The 24,941-nt window shown below is 38.0% G+C and overlaps 1 protein-coding gene and 2 long non-coding RNA genes across 3 annotated transcripts; all 3 read left to right on the top strand.

Moving 5' to 3' along the window:
- Nucleotides 1–10,094: 10,094 nt before the first annotated feature.
- Nucleotides 10,095–11,221, top strand: LOC131011241 (uncharacterized). The gene is made up of 2 exons (XR_009096805.1): nucleotides 10,095–10,336; nucleotides 10,933–11,221. It is a non-coding gene; the product is annotated as an uncharacterized LOC131011241 (long non-coding RNA).
- Nucleotides 11,222–14,676: 3,455 nt separating this feature from the next.
- Nucleotides 14,677–15,648, top strand: LOC131008005 (uncharacterized). Its single transcript, XM_057934910.1, has one exon. The coding sequence runs from the start codon at nucleotides 14,677–14,679 to the stop codon at nucleotides 15,646–15,648; it is 972 nt and encodes a 323-aa protein (XP_057790893.1).
- Nucleotides 15,649–23,590: 7,942 nt separating this feature from the next.
- Nucleotides 23,591–24,717, top strand: LOC131011240 (uncharacterized). The gene is made up of 2 exons (XR_009096804.1): nucleotides 23,591–23,832; nucleotides 24,429–24,717. It is a non-coding gene; the product is annotated as an uncharacterized LOC131011240 (long non-coding RNA).
- Nucleotides 24,718–24,941: the final 224 nt, after the last annotated feature.

Here is a 24,941-nt window from a genome sequence, read left to right as displayed (position 1 = left end):
TGATAAACATGCATTTTTACCTCTTGGTGTGTCAATTTTGATGCTTAGTTGTGAGGATTTTGTGTGTTTGATGGTCTATTTGAGCTTATATTCGTTTATGGTCAAGAACTTGTTACTTGCTTGTGTTTGAACGAATTTTCAGAAATAATGAAGCAGAATTTGGAAGAATTGGCGGAAATACAAGTTGTAGTTCGTCTCGAGAGGAGTTCGTGAGCGCAAACGGATCATAAATCGGAGTTCGGACGAGGGAGAACGAGCCAAAACAAAATCACTGCGCAAAGTTGTCAGGAGTTCTGTTTCGTCACGCGGGCCAGCCATGCGGCCGCGCGACGTGGCCGCGCGAGTCGCCGTATTTCCGCCCAAAATTCATTTTTTTAGCGATTTTGGGTATTTTTGAGAGCTACAAGACCTAGGGCATATAAATACTCCCCAAGAACTTATTCTCTGCAACCTTTTATCATCTTTTATCATATTTTACTTTTCCTGAGAGCTGAGAGAGACGGAGAACAGAGCAAGAGCAAGACTGAAGATTCTCGATTTTACTACGGTTTTTCTTGTTGGATGTTTATTTGTATTTTTGAGATTTTGATTTCTAGTCATATGTCTATGTGTGGCTAGAATCCATTTTTCCCAGGGTTTATGGAGTAGACATGATTTGAATTTCTGAGTGTTTGATTCAATTAATTGAGATTGTTGTTCCTTTTTATGTTCTTGTTATAATTGTTTGCTTTATTGATTGGCCACCAATTTAGCATAATCATAGGTTCTAATTTGATATCGGGAGATGATAATTATTACATGAACTAAGAACATAGAACACATATATTTAATTCTAAAGGGAATTGATATTTGTGAGGGCGTTAATCCTATGAGCTTTTAGGAGTTGCATGTTAGAAGTGCGATCCGGGGACGGTAGCCTTGCATGTAATCAACGGTTTGTATGCCACGGGAGTGGGTATGAACTAGCTTAGAGATTGCCTTAGAATCATCTTATTAATTGAATTGAACGTGTTAGTTGGGAGAATCTGTTGAAACCTTTGCCTTGGGAAATCTTCTCTTATCTGTTTCTCTATTTCACAGCTTGATTTATTTTGTTTTCCAGTATTTATTTATTTATTTAGTTTTAAAACCAAAACTCTTAATTTCGTTTGTCCAGATAGAGTAGAATAATTTAGGATAGGAATTGGTTAAATCAGTCTCTGTGGAATACGACCTTGCTTGCTATTGTACACAATTGCACCCGTACACTTGTGGCGTGTTAAATAAAATAGCGAACAAGTTTTTGGCGCCGTTGCCGGGGACTGATTTTTATCAGTACTATCTGTTGATTGTTCGAGACTAATCTGGATTTTTATTTCTGTTTATTTAAATTTTGTTCTTTATTTTTTTTTCCTGTGGTCCTGATTTTTGGTTCTGAAGTTTGCTAGGTAGTTCTATAGCTACCGCAGAAGAAGTCCGTGCTCTCAAGGAGCAACTGCAGCGTTTGATTGAGGTGCAGGAAAACCGCGATGCTCAGAAGCAGCCTCCTATTAATGAGGCGTTCACTCCGCAGTATCAGTATCATGAGCCTCCAAGAGTCAACGCGAATAATTTCTAGCTTAAGACTGGTTTGATCACCATGGTGCAGCAAAACCAGTATGGAGGCAAAGCTGTGGAGGACCCTAATGCGCATCTGGCGCAATTCCTAGAGCTGTGCAGCACCGTCAAGATGAACGGAGTCCCAGATGACATCATACGACTCCGCCTTTTCCCATTCTCACTCCGGGATAAGGCAAAGTCATGGTATCAAACTTTGCAGCTGGGAGCTAATCCGGTATGGGGGGATGTGGCGGATCTTTTCCTGCGAAAGTTTCATCCTCCCGGGCTCACATTGAAGTTAAAGATGAAGATCCTCCAATTCCAACAGTTCGATGGAGAGACACTAGCAGAGACATGGGAGAGATACCATGAGAAAGTGCCCGTCCCATGGCTTTGATGAGGGGACTTTGGTGGTCATGTTTTATAACGCTTGTGGGGAGCGCACCAGGATGTTCATGGATACAGCTGCAGGGGGCTCATTGCTCAAGAAGGGGAGTTCTGAAGCTATGGAGATCATAGAGAGTATGGCCACCACGAGCTATCAATGGCCATCCGCGAGAGTTCACTTGAAGAAAGTTGCTGCTACCTCCAGTTCGGACCCTATGGCATTGATTTTGACTCAGCTGGCAGAGATGAACTCGAAGATCAATGCGATGACTATTGGCAATCCTGAGCCGGCTGTGGAGATCCCAACAGGCGTAGAAGACACCAACTACATCAATGGCAGAAACTATGGGAACTTTCAGCATGGGCAACAGGGTGGATACAATAGTGGACAACAGTTTCATCATGGAGGGCGTCCACATCCCAATTTGGCTTATGGGAATCCGAATAACGCGCTTTAGGCTCCACCAGGCTTCTCGGTCACCAATGGAATCATCAATGAGGAGAAGAAGCCTAATTTGGAAGAGCTGCTGATGAAATTTATCTCCAAGTCCGACGAGAGGATGGAAAAGCTAGAGTCCAATGCCGTTGCTGTGGGGACTCAAATGAAGATATTCGAGACCCAATTGGGTCAAATAACCACCGCCGTCAACAAACTCCAACAGTCGGGCAATCTCATAAATAATGCCAAGGTGAATCCAAAGAAGCAGTGCATGGCCATTGGGTTAAAGAGTGAAGTCACCTCAGATTGCAGCCATGGATCTCATGAGATGGAGAAAGAAGAGCTATCGTGGAGAGTTCATGAGGAAGACCGACGACTCCCACCTCATCTGCGTCCTCCGGGGTGGATGCCGTTTCCCCAGCGTCATTTTAAGATGGTTGATTTGCCAAGCGGGACTACACAGGAAGGGGCCATGACGGCAAAAGATGAGAGTGCACGGCTGATTGAGAAAAAAATTGAGGAGGTCACTGTTGAGGTTTCTGGCAGAAAGAAGGGGGAAAAACAGAAAGCTACTTCGCCAACAACTGTGACTATACCATTCCCTCAGCGCCAGAAGAAAGAGAGGATGAAAGAGCGGCTCTCTAAGTTTTTAGAGATCTTTAAGAAGGTGAACATCAATATTCCGTTGGTGGAGATGTTACTAGAGATGCCGCAATATGCCAAATTTCTCAAGGACATAGTTTCACGAAAGAAGAAGTTGGGAGAGTTTGAGACGGTGAATCTCAATGAAGAATGCAGCGCAATCTTGCAGAGGAAGCTGCCGGTGAAGGTCAAAGATCCGGGTAGCTTCACACTTTCCTGCATTATTGGAGGCCAGCAATTCAGAAGGTCACTCTGCGACTTGGGGGCGAGCATCAATCTCATGCCGTTATCTGTTTTCAAGCAGCTGGCGATTGGAGAGTTGAAGCCGACATCTATGAGGCTGCAGATGGCAGACAGGTCGGTCACCTATCCTCGTGGAATTGTGGAGAATGTGCTCGTGAAGGTGGGGGATTTTATTTTCCCTGCAGATTTTGTGGTTTTAGACATTGAGGACGACAACAAAATTCCGCTGATTTTGGGGCGCCCATTCCTTGCAACGGGAAGAGCTTTAATTGATGTGGAGAAAGGAGAGCTCACGCTGCGAGTTCACGATGAAAGCCAAACCTTCCATGTCTATGAACCATGCCGCATCCACAAGGACGAAGTGCCCAAGAAACTTAAAGATCCGGGCAAGGTAAGTGTTGATATTGTTAATACTTTTGATGGGGATCAATTTTCTTGGCAGGACCCAGGTGATCAGAATTCGCAGAAAGGGAGAATGGCTGGCAAAAGTGGAGCAGGGAGCAGCTGGTCGCAGCACTGCTTGTACCAGCCACCTTGAAGAGTTTACTGTTCTGTCGAGCTAACGACGTTAAAAATAGCGCTTATTGGGAGGCAACCCAATTTTTGGTTAGTTTGTTCCTTTTTGTTTGTTTTTTTGTTTTCGTGTCCCACAAATCCTTTTCAAACTTATTCTCCTTGGTGGTGAATAAGTTTGGGGGGATGTGTCTTTGTGGGTGCACTTTTTGTTTTGATTGTTTTTGTTTTGTCGTTGAGTTTGTTTTAGTCTTGCTTTGGTAGTTTCTCTGTGATGTTACCTTGATGATGATGTGAGTAGTGTAGAGATTTGTTGGATAACTGGTTCATGATGATTTCTGTTTAAAACTTGTGAAATTACATGCGTTTGTGTCGATATTGTTGAGATTGAGCATGAATGATGAATGATAAGCATGGTCTCTGTGTACTTGCAATCAATGAAATAAGCTGTGAGATTTGAGCCTTGACTGTCATTATTTTTACAGTCTTATTTCTTATTCTTGAGTGATTGTTCGAGCATGCTTGTGTCTCACTAGAACTTGTCTTGGTTTCTCCCTCGAGGTCACATAGTGTGCTTAATAACTTTGAGATGATAGAAGGCCATCTTTGCTAGCCTATTTATCCCTTATTTGTCCTATATCTTTATATGATCCTAGTTCGTCCCCGTTGAGTCTTATTTTTCCATATTCTTTGATTTAGCTATGGGTGGGAACTTGGAGATTGTTGATGTAGGGTAGTTGGCGTTGTGGAGATGTGTGATTATGAATTATGAATTTTGTTCTTGATTGAAAAAAATCTTAGTACCCTACAAGTCGTTGAAAAAAAGAGAAAAAAAAAAGAAAAAAAGAAAAAAATAGAAAAGAAAAAAAATGCTAAGAAAGAAAAAAATAGAAAAGAAAGAAAAAAAGAAAAGAAAAGAAAAGTGAGAAAATTAAAAAAAAATGGGTACATAGGATGCTTTAGAGGGTCATAATATCATGAGAAATAATTGTTGTGTTGTGATGGTTTCTCGTATTGAAAAATCTGGTTTTATGAGGTGGAAGATGGTATGGATTAAGAATGTTATAAGGTTGGTGATTATGCTACATTAAGTTGTATCTTTTAGTCACTCAGCCAAATATATCCCACCTTACCAAAGAGCCTACATTACAACCCTTAATGAAGACCTTTTTGATCTTGGTTATAAGAGCACACATTAAGTGGTGGAGAGGTGAGACGATTGACAAGCTTATGGTTGAGTACTTGTTTTGCTTGAACTGAGTGTAAACACGTCCATATCTTTGATTGATACACTTGAGAGTTGAGAGTTTTTATTTTCTTTATCTTTTTGGTGAGGATTGTAAGTCATTGAGACCACAATTTGAAGTTTGTCATGAGTGTAATATCTTGATGATTGGAGATACAAATGCATGTTGGTAATTTTGTTGACAAATCTGAAGCCACAATGTTATCCACTTTTCTCTACGCTCTTGTTGATTCATTCGTGGTTCATCTTTGTTTTGTCCCAGGACGGACAATAGTTCAAGTTTGGGGGGTTGATAAACATGCATTTTTACCTCTTGGTGTGTCAATTTTGATGCTTAGTTGTGAGGATTTTGTGTGTTTGATGGTCTATTTGAGCTTATATTCGTTTATGGTCAAGAACTTGTTACTTGCTTGTGTTTGAACGAATTTTCAGAAATAATGAAGCAGAATTTGGAAGCATTGGCGGAAATACAAGTTGTAGTTCGTCTCGAGAGGAGTTCGTGAGCGCAAACGGATCATAAATCGGAGTTCGGACGAGGGAGAACGAGCCAAAACAAAATCACTGCGCAAAGCTGTCAGGAGTTCTGTTTCGTCACGCGGGCCAGCCATGCGGCCGCGCGACGTGGCCGCGCGAGTCGCCGTATTTCCGCCCAAAATTCGTTTTTTTAGCGATTTTGGGTATTTTTGAGAGCTACAAGACCTAGGGCATATAAATACTCCCCAAGAACTTATTCTCTGCAACCTTTTATCATCTTTTATCATATTTTACTTTTCCTGAGAGCTGAGAGAGACGGAGAACAGAGCAAGAGCAAGACTGAAGATTCTCGATTTTACTACGGTTTTTCTTGTTGGATGTTTATTTGTATTTTTGAGATTTTGATTTCTAGTCATATGTCTATGTGTGGCTAGAATCCATTTTTCCCAGGGTTTAGTAGAGATGATTTGAATTTCTGAGTGTTTGATTCAATTAATTGAGATTGTTGTTCCTTTTTATGTTCTTGTTATAATTGTTTGCTTTATTGATTGGCCACCAATTTAGCATAATCATAGGTTCTAATTTGATATCGGGAGATGATAATTATTACCTGAACTAAGAACATAGAACACATATATTTAATTCTAAAGGGAATTGATATTTGTGAGGGCGTTAATCCTATGAGCTTTTAGGAGTTGCATGTTAGAAGTGCGATTCGGGGACGGTAGCCTTGCATGTAATCAACGGTTTGTATGCCACGGGAGTGAGTATGAACTAGCTTAGAGATTGCCTTAGAATCATCTTATTAATTGAATTGAACGTGTTAGTTAAGAGAATCTGTTGAAACCTTTGCCTTGGGAAATCTTCTCTTATCTGTTTCTCTGTTTCACAGCTTGATTTATTTTGTTTTCCAGTATTTATTTATTTATTTAGTTTTAAAACCAAAACTCTTAATTTCGTTTGTCCAGATAGAATAGAATAATTTAGGATAGGAATTGGTTAAATCAGTCTCTGTGGAATACGACCTTGCTTGCTACTGTACACAATTGCACCCGTACACTTGCGGCGTGTTAAATAAAATAGCGAACACTTATCATATAGAACGGGTAGGCCTCGAATAAGGCGTGGCTGCAGTGGCCTTACCTGATGCCAAGCTTACTCGAGTAAGCTTGATCGGGTAAGGCACTGCGGGTGCTCTAAAGATATATATATCGGAACAAGGTATGATACCTTATTATATACCAGTATATACTGTCTAACCGCTGATGCAGTATGATACATTTGCCTAGTATATCGCAATTTACACCCATTCGAGCCGCCTCGTTCTTCGCTGCCGATTCTTAGAGAGGCTGGATATTCTCAGCAAGAGATGCATCAGTTCTGGAAGCAGTATGGTGGGGTAAAAGCTCAGTATTTGTTTTAAATTTAACCTCCATTTGACATTTTTAATTTGTGTTGTTTTAATTGAAATATAGGGAATTTCTGAGGCAACACCTGCCGTTCCCCTCAGTGTTTGTCCACCACAACCAGAGGATGCGCAACTGCGTAGAAGCCACCGTGAGCGGCAGCCTTCGGCTGCGCTGAGATCACCATACGTTCACAGCCACGAGCCGAAACCCGTCGAGAAGAAGTATACTGATGGATTTACTCGTATGGTGGAGCGTATCCGTAGTAGGAGCTACAAGAAGTTGGTGGTGGCAGAGAGTGAGCACCCGATCAAGAGAGAGTTTTGGACCGGTCTCGTAAACAGGTCGAAAGACCTCCAGCCCGAGGTTTCTAATATTTTTGATGCATTTGTCACATGTAGTATTGATTGTTTACTTAATATTAACATTAAAGTATGTGCAGCATGTAGATGCGTACATGATGACGCTGAGGCATAGGCTGGTGACCAGTACAGACTTGCTTCAGGACATCGATCACAGGACGCATATCATATTGGATACGGAATTCTTCGTAAGCATTATCATATTTTGCGTTTATAATCAAATATTGTTTGAAAATAATGTTTTTCTTCTTTGCAGAGTTATTTGGAACGAGAATACAATGTGCTCATGGAGAATGCGCGCCGTATGTTTGGCTCTCCTTCAGAGCAGCGTATTCTACGCTCTGAAGCTCCCTATATGTCGTGGCAGCCGCACGCCAGCAAGATGTATTCAGTGTATGGCAAGGGTACCTCATCGACTGAGGGAGATTGGTTGGATGCCATTACGGTACACAATTATACCTACATCATAAATAACTTTGATTTAAAATAAAAAGGATTGTTGATCAATTATTTCTTCATGTACAGGTCATTGTTCCTGTATTTGTCACGGGGCGTTTCGTTATCTGTAGCATTGATATGCTCACGGGTAAATGCCGCGTCTTCGATCCAAACTTGTATCGGATCCAGGGACAGCCACGCTACGACCTGATGCGCGCTCTGTATCCTTTGGGCTGCCTTTTCTACTGGGTGCTTGAGGTGTCCTGTTGGTTCGAAAGGACACGCATTATGGAGAACCCGAATCAGAATCTCCAATGGCGTCAGCTGCAGATCGAGTATGCCGATCCTGCCGAGCAGTTTTCGCAGACCAACCGATGTAGCTCTGGTGTTTTCGCGTGCATGAACGTGGAGCGTTTGATCGCAGACTCGCCGAGCCTGTCGTGGGGCAATGAGCATGTACAGCACTATAGGCACAAGATAGGCAGTGTCATCTATGAGTTTTGCACGACCCCGAATGCCTTTATGAAAATTGGGGCGTTACAATTTGAAAGGAATTCCTTTTATAAATGCACCAAGGATTTAATTACATTCCCATTACAATTTTACTACATCTATTATTCCTACATTATACAATAAAGAAAGTTACATTGGTACTCATTTATACATAGACATATACACACATTTATAAGATACAAGTACACCAAATACCAACACCTCCCCATCACCTACGACACCCTCCCTGCAGCTTTATTTCATTCACACAATTAAAGTCTATTCCTACACTCTATTTTCCTTCATTCACACAATTAAAGTCTATTCCTACACTCTATTTTCCTTCATTCACACATCTACTCTTGAAAGAGCAACAACATAGTCGTGCAGTCACCCCACCCTGCGCATCCCTTTATATCATCAGCCAAAGTCCTCTTTCATCCCACACAAATTTCTCAACCAGAGATAGAGCTCTGGTTCAGTCCAGAAACAAACAACATTTTCATCAAGGTTTCATTTCAAATTCACTATTGAAGCAGACTGCCAAATCAAAACCACCAAGATGTTCATCAACTCAAGGTTTTATTTCAACCAAATTATTTACGCAGTGTTTACTAAAGTAGACAACAACTCAATCTTTCAGTTTTAGAAAAATACATTCATACATATGTTCGCATACATGTCTATACATTTTGAATATGCAAATATGAGTAGCAATGTATATTTATAGGAAAAGACTTGACCTTGATTGCTTTATGAACTGTACAAGATGCAAACTTTTACTTTTAGAAGAACTAGAACTGATCTAAACTGGAACTTTGCATTCATTGATGTAAGAAAGAAAGAAATGATGGAGAGAGATAGACTGGTGCTGTTGTGAACTGTGTGCGTGTGCTTGAGTCGAGTCAGGGCGGGGAAGGCTGAGCTTGGGAAGCTCCGGCGGCGGCGCTAACCTTCGTGGTGGTGGTCTGCCACTGACCGAGGAGAGAGAGAGAGATTGTGAGGGAGGTCAGCGGTGGCCTATTAGCTGCTGCTGCTTGCCGGTTGGACGGAGAGAAGGGTTAGGCGAGAGGGAGACAGAGGAGGTGGCGATGGCGTCGGCCGCGGCTGCTGTTGTCGCCGACAGTCGCTGATGGCGACGACTTCGCCGGAGGAAGGAGGCGGTGGATGGGTAGGCAGGAGCTTAGGGCTTTTGACGATTTTGGGGATTTAGGATTTGTGGATTTGGGGGTTTGGGGGTTTGGCGAATTGAGGGAGAAGGGAGTAAAATCTGCAATTGCGTGTGTGTGTGCGTGTGATTTGGGGGAGGCGAGGGGTGACCAGCCGGCGGCCTTTCGCCGGAGACGGAGCCGCCGCGGCGGAACTTATGGCTGAGAGAGAGAGGGGCGAATCGAGAGAGAGAGAGAGTTGAGAATGAAAAGGGGGGGGGGGGGGCGTCTGTGAAGAAGAAGGGTTTTGGGGCCTTTGGGCTTGAGCATATGGGCCGAAAATTTTAAAGGTTGGGCTTTGTTTTTTCTTTGGGTTGGGCCGAGTTTTGCATTGTTTTAAATTTCAGTTGGGCTCTTTAATTGGGCCGAGTTTTGTTTATATTTCAGTTGGGCCAATGTTTTTATTTAATGCTTTGGGCCTTTAATTTATTCATTGGGCTGTGCAGCTTCTCCATTTAATTGGACTGCACTATTTTAATTAATTAGACTTATTAAGTTTGATTAATTATTTTAATTTGCATAATAATATCATATTATTATTATGTGCATATTTTAAGTTATTACTTATTATATGCTGAGCATGACATGAAATTGCATTATATTTTGCAATAAAAGTATTTATGATTTAATTGGTTTTATTTATAATTCCAATTATTAAAGAAAGATGAGTAAGAATATTGTTGGTGTTCTTAACTCAAGAGAAATGTTTTTAATTATTTATTCATTAAAGTTTAAAAACCCGGCTAAGTGAATCATAGAATATTAAGCACTACACCATGACTTAAGATTAGCTTCACGAGACCTATTAAGAATAGAATTTCTTGTAGGCTTTGTGACCAGGGGGATTAGCGCTGCTTTCCCAAGACAGGTTTATAAGTGATTATGATCTTCAGGCTTTGCCTAACCAGGTGGGCTTACTTTCCAAATGTATAAAGTATGATTGAGTTATTAAGCTCTAAATGTTTCAATGATATGCAAATTGTTTATTCAATAAAATGCAAACTGTTTATCCAATAAAATATTTTGTGCACTCTGCTCCGTTTAAGGCTCGCAACAATGAATCGATCGAGGTTCTCTCTTGACCTAACACGTTATTTGAGAATTGTGTACACCTATTAGCTGACCTGGTGGGTTGATCTCCATCGGGCACTAATTATGTATGAGGCGTTATAAGGGTGCTCGACGGGATGTGTTCCGGAGCATTGGGTCCCAAATGGGAACTTGACTGGGTTACGCCCTCAGTTCAAGTAAGAAGGAGAAATGGATCCGTCGGTGGCTAAAAGGTCCGGGATCACAGCGAGTAACGGAAAGGGAGTGTGACATGTGCGCACAAATGAAAGAAAATGTTTTAACATGCTTAGAAGTTATTTCTCTTTAAAACCTTCTAAGTCATGTCAAGTATGATTGGATAAACTGTCTTTATTAAAATATGAGATGTTTCAGAAAATGCATGCCTACTAAGTACATTAGTACTTAGCCCAAAAATACTTTCAAATGTTTTCAGGTTGGCTGGCCGGTGCTGACGGGACGGAGCTGAGGCTAGAGTTAAATTCCTATGTTAGACTTCCGCTGTAGCAATTACTCATATCAGTCTTTTGTTTTCCCAACTTAAGATCTTCATGTTAAATTTCAAATGATATACCTGACCGAGCTTAGACTCTTCACTACTAAATTTATGCCAATGAATGTTGGTTGTCAGAAGCATGAAACAAAACTTGTGATCCAAAGGGGCTTAGCCCGACTCGTTATCTTATTATTCGGGTTTTAACAAGGTTGTTCCTTGTTTATTTCTATGAATTATTCACACCTCGATTATATTTATTCCTTCAAGAATTGGGGTGTGACAGAATGGTATCAAAGCATGAGTTTTCTTTCATGTTTCTGATAACCATAAGCTTTTGATGTCGAGTCTAGAATAGTATCTCTAGATTTCTAAGAATGTCAGTAGCCCACAGCTCGCCGTCACACTGCCGCAACTAAGGTACGATAATAATTTCAAAATATATATGTATATTCAAAGTTATGAAAATTTTCAAGAAAATGCGCGCCTTATATTTATGATGTTATGTGAATGCTTTTTGTCATGTTTGGGACTACCCGAACACATAACAAACTCAATGAATGTATTTCGTGTTTGGGACAACCCGAGCCCTTAACGAATCAATGTATGTATGTATGTATGGTCGAGTTAGATTCCTTGAATCTTTCCGGCATAAGCAAAGTTTTTCATGAAAGGGGCATTTAATGTCCATATGACTCAAAATTTCAAAGAGAGCAAATATATGTATGTATGTATGAATGAATGATGAGAAAGCTTTATGTTATCATTTTAGGTTCACTGCCTATATGATTAGAATGATAAGTTCTTTTACAAACCGTTTGAGAACCACCCAAGAATGTCTTAAGAATGTTAGTCGTGATAGCACCGCTAGAACGACATAGAATGGACCTATATGATACCAAAGATTTATGATTAAAGTACTTAGAAGTAAGTGCTTTAAGTTAGAAGTTGACTTAGAGCTTTATAAGAGATAAGAAGTTGACATGATTGGGGGCGAAGCTCCCATTTAACTGAGAGATTCGTTGTGCTGGGTCTGGCCACCCCACATGACTATGATCTCGGTGATTGTCAATTTAGATTTTTAATGTTTGTAGAGCATCATCACAATATATAGAGACTCTCACTATGTAGTTGCCACAATAAGATTTTTCTTCCATCACAATAAGCACAATATTATTAGAATGAGTTCGTTTGTCAACAGTTCTCGAGACATGAGACGTAGCATTCTCACGATTAGAAAATGTGATAAGCATCAAGCTATGTAGGTGCACTGATAGTGAATGTCTAGTACTCCAAACTAGATTTCCCAAGTATGCAATTCCGAGGACGGAATTTTTATAAGGAGGGAGGAATGTAACACCCCGTTTCCTCGTAGCTATATTTAGAGTATTTTTGAACTTAGATTTAAGAAGATTCACGCCGGATTGAGAAAAAGAATTTATTTTAATTCCAACAAAAATAATTTACAAAAGCTTTGGTAAATTTAGTTATTTAAATTTATACGCATTGCATATTTATTTAATTTAGCATTTAAGCATTTTCACGAGCTTTTGATTAGCAAGATTTGTGTAACACCCCGATAATTTAGATTTATTTTATAAGTTTAATTAATAGTATTTTCTTGTATAGCTTATTTTTTTAATAATTACATGATACATATAGATATGCACCATTAATTTTAGCTAGAATATTATTATTATTATTATTATTATTATTATTATTATTATTATTATTATTATTATTATTATTATTATTATTATTATTATTATTATTAGAACTAGAACTCTTTAAAGACTAGTATAAATATGAGATCAATTTTTTAAAATCCTAAAAAACACGCACACACACATAAACTGGAAGCAACAGCAGAATCAGTACTTCTTCTTTTTCCTCCTTATTTTTTTACTTCACGCAAAGCTTTGCTAATTGCTTGAGTTTTGTTTTTCAAACAGTAAGTCTTTGATATGATTTTATATTGTTAGTAATTGATTTTCTTTCCACTCATCAGAATCGATGATCACCAGAATACCTTTCCAATTTTTTTTTTGCCTATTAAGTTTCAACTAGTAGATTATATATATATATGTATGTCAATCAAGCTATATATATATATATATATATATATATATATATATATAATTTTTCGTTCATGTTTTGGAATAGATAGTGACTCTGACTTCCATTAGTAACTTTATTTTAGTTACCAAATTTTGATATTTGATTAGTTTAGGTTTAAAGCCTTAATGTGATTTATTAATATTAGTTTAATTTTTTCATGTTTCGAACAGTTAGTTTAGTATCAAATTATTAGTATTGTTTTTATGATTATATATATATATATATATATATATATATATATATATATATATACGGTTATATTATACAGTTTTGCCTATAAAATTTTAGTTTAAGTTAGAATTCATATTAAAACGTTTTATCTATTTAATCGGTGCAGTGCAATTAGGATCCTCATTCCGGGCTTAATTGAATTTATAAGCTTCGACTTTAAGGTGAGGGATTATATGCTTGTGGTTATATTCATGTATGTTTTTATATGCTCTTAGTTCATGTTTGATTTACATGATCAGAAACGCAGTATATCATGTTCAAGTACATGATCAGAAACACAAAATATCATGTTCAAGTACATGATCAGAAACGCAGAATATCATGTTCAAGTACATGATCAGAAACACAAAATATCATGTTCAAGTACATGATCAGAAACGCAGAATATCATGTTCAAGTACATGATCAGAAACTCAGAAAATCATGTTCAAGTACATGATCAGAAACGCAGAATATCATGTTCAAGTACATGATCAGAAATTTATAATATCATGTTCAAGTACATGATCAGAAATTCATAATATCATGTTCAAGTACATGATTATAAATTCAGAAACACTCAGAATTAAGTATATGTGTATGACAATGTGAATTATTTGCATGTTTAAGCGTATGTGAATATGTGTATGGTTCCTTACTGAGTATATTTTCAATATGCTCACCCCTTATATTTTCAGTTTTGCAGTTCCAGAGTCGAGGTGGCCATGGAAGTGGAGGATGACTAGGGATAGAGTTTTTACATTGAACATTTTAGTTGAACTTGTTAAGTCTTAGTTTATTAGTTTATTTTTTTTATTTTTTTTATTTTATGATACTACTTCAGTTTTGGCAAGTTGATTTTGAAATTAGTTTAAATTTTCTTAATAAATCAAGAAATTTTATTTTCACTATTAGTTCTTCAAAGTTTTTAAATTGAAAAGTTTATGAAAATTGGGGCGTTACATAGTGGTATCAGAGCGGGTCTACGTTTCTGTAGACTCGTGTTTAAAAGAAAATTAGCTTTCAAAATTATAAGCAAGCCTAGTCATTCGAAACTCATGCGCTGCATCGACTCCACTTCAAGGTATGTGTTCAAATTGTTCAAGTATATGGCAGATATGATGTTATGCTTTTATGTTCTAGTACTATTATGTTTAGCTCTATTAGAAATAGTTGTAATTGTGAATTGTTTAGATGACATGTACACGGCAAACCAATACTAGACCCGTAGTTACTTTACACGCACGAATTAGGAAATTGCAAGAAGAACATGAAATATTAAGCGAGAATTTGCGATTTAAAGAATTTAGGTTTCACTTAGAAATTTAATGTGTTTGTCTTCTTGATTAAGTGAGAACCATGCCGCCCCGTAGAGCCCCTACCGATCAACAAAACGGGATGCAAGAATTTATCGCCGCAATGCAAGGATTCTTTCAACAACAAGTTCAAGGTGCGCAAAACCCACAACGCAATAACACAAGCGTAGTCGTAGAGCAGTTCCGACGTTATAATCCACCAAGATTTGACGGGAGGAGCGGACCTCTAGCAATGGAGGAATGGATAAGAGAGCTGGAGAGAATCTTTGAACATATCGAGTGCACCGATGCCCACAAAGTTTCATGTGCTGTCTTTCAATTTTGCGAGGATGCTAGCCATTGGTGGGAATCCTTCAAGCGATCCATGACTGAACAAGCGCGACAAGGGTTGACATGGAATAGGTTCAAGGAGATTGTGACCAACCAATACTTTCCACGCTCTTACCGCAATCAAAAGGAGGTCGAATTCTTGGATCTCAAACAAGGAGAGTTGTCTATCACCGACTACGAAAGGAAGTTCAACCAACTTTCACGCTATGCCACACGTCTAGTCAACACCAATGACCAAAAGGCGGATAGGTTCTTAAGGGGACTACGACCAGAAATTCGAGGAATATTGGCTGCTCAAGGAATCGAAGATTATGCTTTGGCTGTGAGACGAGCGCAAGAAGTTGAGGCGGGTTTGGAGATGGATAAGCTACCACGTAAGAATATGGTTAGGAATGAAAAGAGGAAATGGGAGGATTCAAACGATGGAGAGAAAGATATGCAAAATAAGAAAGAAAGAGTGGAAAATAAATCTAATGAGGCACCACAGAGAACCTACCCACAATGCCCCGAGTGCAACAAGTACCACCTCGGAAAATGCATGATTCGAAGCGGAGTTTGTTATTTTTGTCACAAGCCGGGACATATAGCCCCATATTGTCCGGACAAAAGAGGGAGGGAGCCAGAAAGGCGAGGAAATGCACGATTATACCATATGGGAGGGCCGGATGAGGCAGAAAAACCTTAAAAAGGTACGATAAGTTCTACTACTATAGAATAGAGATTAATATAGTAACAAGTTACCTCACAATAGAACAAGTTTTTATGGCTCAAGAATCATGATTCGAATTTCGAGGACGAAATTATTTTAAGTGGGGTAGGTTGTAACACCCCGATAATTTAGATTTATTTTATAAGTTTAATTAATAGTATTTTCTTGTATAGCTTATTTTTTTAATAATTACATGATACATATAGATATGCACCATTAATTTTAGCTAGAATATTATTATTATTATTATTATTATTATTATTATTATTATTATTATTATTATTATTATTATTATTATTATTATTATTAGAACTAGAACTCTTTAAAGACTAGTATAAATATGAGATCAATTTTTTAAAATCCTAAAAAACACGCACACACACATAAACTGGAAGCAACAGCAGAATCAGTACTTCTTCTTTTTCCTCCTTATTTTTTTACTTCACGCAAAGCTTTGCTAATTGCTTGAGTTTTGTTTTTCAAACAGTAAGTCTTTGATATGATTTTATATTGTTAGTAATTGATTTTCTTTCCACTCATCAGAATCGATGATCACCAGAATACCTTTCCAATTTTTTTTTTGCCTATTAAGTTTCAACTAGTAGATTATATATATATATGTATGTCAATCAAGCTATATATATATATATATATATATATATATATATAATTTTTCGTTCATGTTTTGGAATAGATAGTGACTCTGACTTCCATTAGTAACTTTATTTTAGTTACCAAATTTTGATATTTGATTAGTTTAGGTTTAAAGCCTTAATGTGATTTATTAATATTAGTTTAATTTTTTCATGTTTCGAACAGTTAGTTTAGTATCAAATTATTAGTATTGTTTTTATGATTATATATATATATATATATATATATATATATATACGGTTATATTATACAGTTTTGCCTATAAAATTTTAGTTTAAGTTAGAATTCATATTAAAACGTTTTATCTATTTAATCGGTGCAGTGCAATTAGGATCCTCATTCCGGGCTTAATTGAATTTATAAGCTTCGACTTTAAGGTGAGGGATTATATGCTTGTGGTTATATTCATGTATGTTTTTATATGCTCTTAGTTCATGTTTGATTTACATGATCAGAAACGCAGAATATCATGTTCAAGTACATGATCAGAAACACAAAATATCATGTTCAAGTACATGATCAGAAACGCAGAATATCATGTTCAAGTACATGATCAGAAACACAAAATATCATGTTCAAGTACATGATCAGAAACGCAGAATATCATGTTCAAGTACATGATCAGAAACTCAGAAAATCATGTTCAAGTACATGATCAGAAACGCAGAATATCATGTTCAAGTACATGATCAGAAATTTATAATATCATGTTCAAGTACATGATCAGAAATTCATAATATCATGTTCAAGTACATGATTATAAATTCAGAAACACTCAGAATTAAGTATATGTGTATGACAATGTGAATTATTTGCATGTTTAAGCGTATGTGAATATGTGTATGGTTCCTCACTGAGTATATTTTCAATATGCTCACCCCTTATATTTTCAGTTTTGCAGTTCCAGAGTCGAGGTGGCCATGGAAGTGGAGGATGACTAGGGATAGAGTTTTTACATTGAACATTTTAGTTGAACTTGTTAAGTCTTAGTTTATTAGTTTATTTTTTTTATTTTTTTTATTTTATGATACTACTTCAGTTTTGGCAAGTTGATTTTGAAATTAGTTTAAATTTTCTTAATAAATCAAGAAATTTTATTTTCACTATTAGTTCTTCAAAGTTTTTAAATTGAAAAGTTTATGAAAATTGGGGCGTTACAATTTGAAAGGAATTCCTTTTATAAATGCACCAAGGATTTAATTACATTCCCATTACAATTTTACTACATCTATTATTCCTACATTATACAATAAAGAAAGTTACATTGGTACTCATTTATACATAGACATATACACACATTTATAAGATACAAGTACACCAAATACCAACACCTCCCCATCACCTACGACACCCTCCCTGCAGCTTTATTTCATTCACACAATTAAAGTCTATTCCTACACTCTATTTTCCTTCATTCACACAATTAAAGTCTATTCCTACACTTTATTTTCCTTCATTCACACATCTACTCTTGAAAGAGCAACAACATAGTCGTGCAGTCACCCCACCCTGCGCATCCCTTTATATCATCAGCCAAAGTCCTCTTTCATCCCACACAAATTTCTCAACCAGAGATAGAGCTCTGGTTCAGTCCAGAAACAAACAACATTTTCATCAAGGTTTCATTTCAAATTCACTATTGAAGCAGACTGCCAAATCAAAACCACCAAGATGTTCATCAACTCAAGGTTTTATTTCAACCAAATTATTTACGCAGTGTTTACTAAAGTAGACAACAACTCAATCTTTCAGTTTTAGAAAAATACATTCATACATATGTTCGCATACATGTCTATACATTTTGAATATGCAAATATGAGTAGCAATGTATATTTATAGGAAAAGACTTGACCTTGATTGCTTTATGAACTGTACAAGATGCAAACTTTTACTTTTAGAAGAACTAGAACTGATCTAAACTGGAACTTTGCATTCATTGATGTAAGAAAGAAAGAAATGATGGAGAGAGATAGACTGGTGCTGTTGTGAACTGTGTGCGTGTGCTTGAGTCGAGTCAGGGCGGGGAAGGCTGAGCTTGGGAAGCTCCGGCGGCGGCGCTAACCTTCGTGGTGGTGGTCTGCCACTGACCGAGGAGAGAGAGAGAGATTGTGAGGGAGGTCAGCGGTGGCCTATTAGCTGCTGCTGCTTGCCGGTTGGACGGAGAGAAGGGTTAGGCGAGAGGGAGACAGAGGAGGTGGCGATGGCGTCGGCCGCGGCTGCTGTTGTCGCCGACAGTCGCTGATGGCGACGACTTCGCCGGAGGAAGGAGGCGGTGGATGGGTAGGCAGGAGCTTAGGGCTTTTGACGATTTTGGGGATTTAGGATTTGTGGATTTGGGGGTTTGGGGGTTTGGCGAATTGAGGGAGAAGGGAGTAAAATCTGCAGTTGCGTGTGTGTGTGCGTGTGATTTGGGGGAGGCGAGGGGTGACCAGCCGGCGGCCTTTCGCCGGAGACGGAGCCGCCGCGGCGGAACTTATGGCTGAGAGAGAGAGGGGCGAATCGAGAGAGAGAGAGAGTTGAGAATGAAAAGGGGGGGGGGGGGGGGGCGTCTGTGAAGAAGAAGGGTTTTGGGGCCTTTGGGCTTGAGCATATGGGCCGAAAATTTTAAAGGTTGGGCTTTGTTTTTTCTTTGGGTTGGGCCGAGTTTTGCATTGTTTTAAATTTCAGTTGGGCTCTTTAATTGGGCCGAGTTTTGTTTATATTTCAGTTGGGCCAATGTTTTTATTTAATGCTTTGGGCCTTTAATTTATTCATTGGGCTGTGCAGCTTCTCCATTTAATTGGACTGCACTATTTTAATTAATTAGACTTATTAAGTTTGATTAATTATTTTAATTTGCATAATAATATCATATTATTATTATGTGCATATTTTAAGTTATTACTTATTATATGCTGAGCATGACATGAAATTGCATTATATTTTGCAATAAAAGTATTTATGATTTAATTGGTTTTATTTATAATTCCAATTATTAAAGAAAGATGAGTAAGAATATTGTTGGTGTTCTTAACTCAAGAGAAATGTTTTTAATTATTTATTCATTAAAGTTTAAAAACCCGGCTAAGTGAATCATAGAATATTAAGCACTACACCATGACTTAAGATTAGCTTCACGAGACCTATTAAGAATAGAATTTCTTGTAGGCTTTGTGACCAGGGGGATTAGCGCTGCTTTCCCAAGACAGGTTTATAAGTGATTATGATCTTCAGGCTTTGCCTAACCAGGTGGGCTTACTTTCCAAATGTATAAAGTATGATTGAGTTATTAAGCTCTAAATGTTTCAATGATATGCAAATTGTTTATTCAATAAAATGCAAACTGTTTATCCAATAAAATATTTTGTGCACTCTGCTCCGTTTAAGGCTCGCAACAATGAATCGATCGAGGTTCTCTCTTGACCTAACACGTTATTTGAGAATTGTGTACACCTATTAGCTGACCTGGTGGGTTGATCTCCATCGGGCACTAATTATGTATGAGGCGTTATAAGGGTGCTCGACGGGATGTGTTCCGGAGCATTGGGTCCCAAATGGGAACTTGACTGGGTTACGCCCTCAGTTCAAGTAAGAAGGAGAAATGGATCCGTCGGTGGCTAAAAGGTCCGGGATCACAGCGAGTAACGGAAAGGGAGTGTGACATGTGTGCACAAATGAAAGAAAATGTTTTAACATGCTTAGAAGTTATTTCTCTTTAAAACCTTCTAAGTCATGTCAAGTATAATTGGATAAACTGTCTTTATCAAAATATGAGATGTTTCAGAAAATGCATGCCTACTAAGTACATTAGTACTTAGCCCAAAAATACTTTCAAATGTTTTCAGGTTGGCTGGCCGGTGCTGACGGGACGGAGCTGAGGCTAGAGTTAAATTCCTATGTTAGACTTCCACTGTAGCAATTACTCATATCAGTCTTTTGTTTTCCCAACTTAAGATCTTCATGTTAAATTTCAAATGATATACCTGACCGAGCTTAGACTCTTCACTACTAAATTTATGCCAATGAATGTTGGTTGTCAGAAGCATGAAACAAAACTTGTGATCCAAAGGGGCTTAGCCCGACTCGTTATCTTATTATTCGGGTTTTAACAAGGTTGTTCCTTGTTTATTTCTATGAATTATTCACACCTCGATTATATTTATTCCTTCAAGAATTGGGGTGTGACAGAATGGTATCAAAGCATGAGTTTTCTTTCATGTTTCTGATAACCATAAGCTTTTGATGTCGAGTCTAGAATAGTATCTCTAGATTTCTAAGAATGTCAGTAGCCCACAGCTCGCCGTCACACTGCCGCAACTAAGGTACGATAATAATTTCAAAATATATATGTATATTCAAAGTTATGAAAATTTTCAAGAAAATGCGCGCCTTATATTTATGATGTTATGTGAATGCTTTTTGTCATGTTTGGGACTACCCGAACACATAACAAACTCAATGAATGTATTTCGTGTTTGGGACAACCCGAGCCCTTAACGAATCAATGTATGTATGTATGTATGGTCGAGTTAGATTCCTTGAATCTTTCCGGCATAAGCAAAGTTTTTCATGAAAGGGGCATTTAATGTCCATATGACTCAAAATTTCAAAGAGAGCAAATATATGTATGTATGTATGAATGAATGATGAGAAAGCTTTATGTTATCATTTTAGGTTCACTGCCTATATGATTAGAATGATAAGTTCTTTTACAAACCGTTTGAGAACCACCCAAGAATGTCTTAAGAATGTTAGTCGTGATAGCACCGCTAGAACGACATAGAATGGACCTATATGATACCAAAGATTTATGATTAAAGTACTTAGAAGTAAGTGCTTTAAGTTAGAAGTTGACTTAGAGCTTTATAAGAGATAAGAAGTTGACATGATTGGGGGCGAAGCTCCCATTTAACTGAGAGATTCGTTGTGCTGGGTCTGGCCACCCCACATGACTATGATCTCGGTGATTGTCAATTTAGATTTTTAATGTTTGTAGAGCATCATCACAATATATAGAGACTCTCACTATGTAGTTGCCACAATAAGATTTTTCTTCCATCACAATAAGCACAATATTATTAGAATGAGTTCGTTTGTCAACAGTTCTCGAGACATGAGACGTAGCATTCTCACGATTAGAAAATGTGATAAGCATCAAGCTATGTAGGTGCACTGATAGTGAATGTCTAGTACTCCAAACTAGATTTCCCAAGTATGCAATTCCGAGGACGGAATTTTTATAAGGAGGGAGGAATGTAACACCCCGTTTCCTCGTAGCTATATTTAGAGTATTTTTGAACTTAGATTTAAGAAGATTCACGCCGGATTGAGAAAAAGAATTTATTTTAATTCCAACAAAAATAATTTACAAAAGCTTTGGTAAATTTAGTTATTTAAATTTATACGCATTGCATATTTATTTAATTTAGCATTTAAGCATTTTCACGAGCTTTTGATTAGCAAGATTTGAAAGGAATTCCTTTTATAAATGCACCAAGGATTTAATTACATTCCCATTACAATTTTACTACATCTATTATTCCTACATTATACAATAAAGAAAGTTACATTGGTACTCATTTATACATAGACATATACACACATTTATAAGATACAAGTACACCAAATACCAACACCTCCCCATCACCTACGACACCCTCCCTGCAGCTTTATTTCATTCACACAATTAAAGTCTATTCCTACACTCTATTTTCCTTTATTCACACAATTAAAGTCTATTCCTACACTCTATTTTCCTTCATTCACACATCTACTCTTGAAAGAGCAACAACATAGTCGTGCAGTCACCCCACCCTGTGCATCCCTTTATATCATCAGCCAAAGTCATCTTTCATCCCACACAAATTTCTCAACCAGAGATAGAGCTCTGGTTCAGTCCAGAAACAAACAACATTTTCATCAAGGTTTCATTTCAAATTCACTATTGAAGCAGACTGCCAAATCAAAACCACCAAGATGTTCATCAACTCAAGGTTTTATTTCAACCAAATTATTTACGCAGTGTTTACTAAAGTAGACAACAACTCAATCTTTCAGTTTTAGAAAAATACATTCATACATATGTTCGCATACATGTCTATACATTTTGAATATGCAAATATGAGTAGCAATGTATATTTATAGGAAAAGACTTGACCTTGATTGCTTTATGAACTGTACAAGATGCAAACTTTTACTTTTAGAAGAACTAGAACTGATCTAAACTGGAACTTTGCATTCATCGATGTAAGAAAGAAAGAAATGATGGAGAGAGATAGACTGGTGCTGTTGTGAACTGTGTGCGTGTGCTTGAGTCGAGTCAGGGCGGGGAAGGCTGAGCTTGGGAAGCTCCGGCGGCGGCGCTAACCTTCGTGGTGGTGGTCTGCCACTGACCGAGGAGAGAGAGAGAGATTGTGAGGGAGGTCAGCGGTGGCCTATTAGCTGCTGCTGCTTGCCGGTTGGACGGAGAGAAGGGTTAGGCGAGAGGGAGACAGAGGAGGTGGCGATGGCGTCGGCCGCGGCTGCTGTTGTCGCCGACAGTCGCTGATGGCGACGACTTCGCCGGAGGAAGGAGGCGGTGGATGGGTAGGCAGGAGCTTAGGGCTTTTGACGATTTTGGGGATTTAGGATTTGTGGATTTGGGGGTTTGGGGGTTTGGCGAATTGAGGGAGAAGGGAGTAAAATCTGCAGTTGCGTGTGTGTGTGCGTGTGATTTGGGGGAGGCGAGGGGTGACCAGCCGGCGGCCTTTCGCCGGAGACGGAGCCGCCGCGGCGGAACTTATGGCTGAGAGAGAGAGGGGCGAATCGAGAGAGAGAGAGAGTTGAGAATGAAAAGGGGGGGGGGGCGTCTGTGAAGAAGAAGGGTTTTGGGGCCTTTGGGCTTGAGCATATGGGCCGAAAATTTTAAAGGTTGGGCTTTGTTTTTTCTTTGGGTTGGGCCGAGTTTTGCATTGTTTTAAATTTCAGTTGGGCTCTTTAATTGGGCCGAGTTTTGTTTATATTTCAGTTGGGCCAATGTTTTTATTTAATGCTTTGGGCCTTTAATTTATTCATTGGGCTGTGCAGCTTCTCCATTTAATTGGACTGCACTATTTTAATTAATTAGACTTATTAAGTTTGATTAATTATTTTAATTTGCATAATAATATCATATTATTATTATGTGCATATTTTAAGTTATTACTTATTATATGCTGAGCATGACATGAAATTGCATTATATTTTGCAATAAAAGTATTTATGATTTAATTGGTTTTATTTATAATTCCAATTATTAAAGAAAGATGAGTAAGAATATTGTTGGTGTTCTTAACTCAAGAGAAATGTTTTTAATTATTTATTCATTAAAGTTTAAAAACCCGGCTAAGTGAATCATAGAATATTAAGCACTACACCATGACTTAAGATTAGCTTCACGAGACCTATTAAGAATAGAATTTCTTGTAGGCTTTGTGACCAGGGGGATTAGCGCTGCTTTCCCAAGACAGGTTTATAAGTGATTATGATCTTCAGGCTTTGCCTAACCAGGTGGGCTTACTTTCCAAATGTATAAAGTATGATTGAGTTATTAAGCTCTAAATGTTTCAATGATATGCAAATTGTTTATTCAATAAAATGCAAACTGTTTATCCAATAAAATATTTTGTGCACTCTGCTCCGTTTAAGGCTCGCAACAATGAATCGATCGAGGTTCTCTCTTGACCTAACACGTTATTTGAGAATTGTGTACACCTATTAGCTGACCTGGTGGGTTGATCTCCATCGGGCACTAATTATGTATGAGGCGTTATAAGGGTGCTCGACGGGATGTGTTCCGGAGCATTGGGTCCCAAATGGGAACTTGACTGGGTTACGCCCTCAGTTCAAGTAAGAAGGAGAAATGGATCCGTCGGTGGCTAAAAGGTCCGGGATCACAGCGAGTAACGGAAAGGGAGTGTGACATGTGCGCACAAATGAAAGAAAATGTTTTAACATGCTTAGAAGTTATTTCTCTTTAAAACCTTCTAAGTCATGTCAAGTATGATTGGATAAACTGTCTTTATTAAAATATGAGATGTTTCAGAAAATGCATGCCTACTAAGTACATTAGTACTTAGCCCAAAAATACTTTCAAATGTTTTCAGGTTGGCTGGCCGGTGCTGACGGGACGGAGCTGAGGCTAGAGTTAAATTCCTATGTTAGACTTCCGCTGTAGCAATTACTCATATCAGTCTTTTGTTTTCCCAACTTAAGATCTTCATGTTAAATTTCAAATGATATACCTGACCGAGCTTAGACTCTTCACTACTAAATTTATGCCAATGAATGTTGGTTGTCAGAAGCATGAAACAAAACTTGTGATCCAAAGGGGCTTAGCCCGACTCGTTATCTTATTATTCGGGTTTTAACAAGGTTGTTCCTTGTTTATTTCTATGAATTATTCACACCTCGATTATATTTATTCCTTCAAGAATTGGGGTGTGACAAATATGTAGCCGTGTGGATTAGCCTCCATAAAATTCACTATTAGCGGCTACAGTATATATTACATTTTCATGGCGGCTAATTTATTTATTAATCTTAAATGACATGTTTCATGCATAATCAAATAATTTCAAGTTTTGTTATGGTATATACTAAATTTCTTAGTACAAGTT

This window comes from Salvia miltiorrhiza, chromosome 2, assembly GCF_028751815.1.
Source record: "Salvia miltiorrhiza cultivar Shanhuang (shh) chromosome 2, IMPLAD_Smil_shh, whole genome shotgun sequence".
NCBI classification, from domain to species: Eukaryota; Viridiplantae; Streptophyta; class Magnoliopsida; order Lamiales; family Lamiaceae; genus Salvia; species Salvia miltiorrhiza.
Note: the sequence above shows the minus strand (reverse complement) of the source record. Positions and strands in the feature narration are given on the sequence as shown.

Coding starts and splice junctions, on each gene's coding strand:
- LOC131008005 (XM_057934910.1), top strand. CDS start 14,677: ATGCCGCCCCGTAGAGCCCCTACCGATCAACAAAACGGGATGCAAGAA.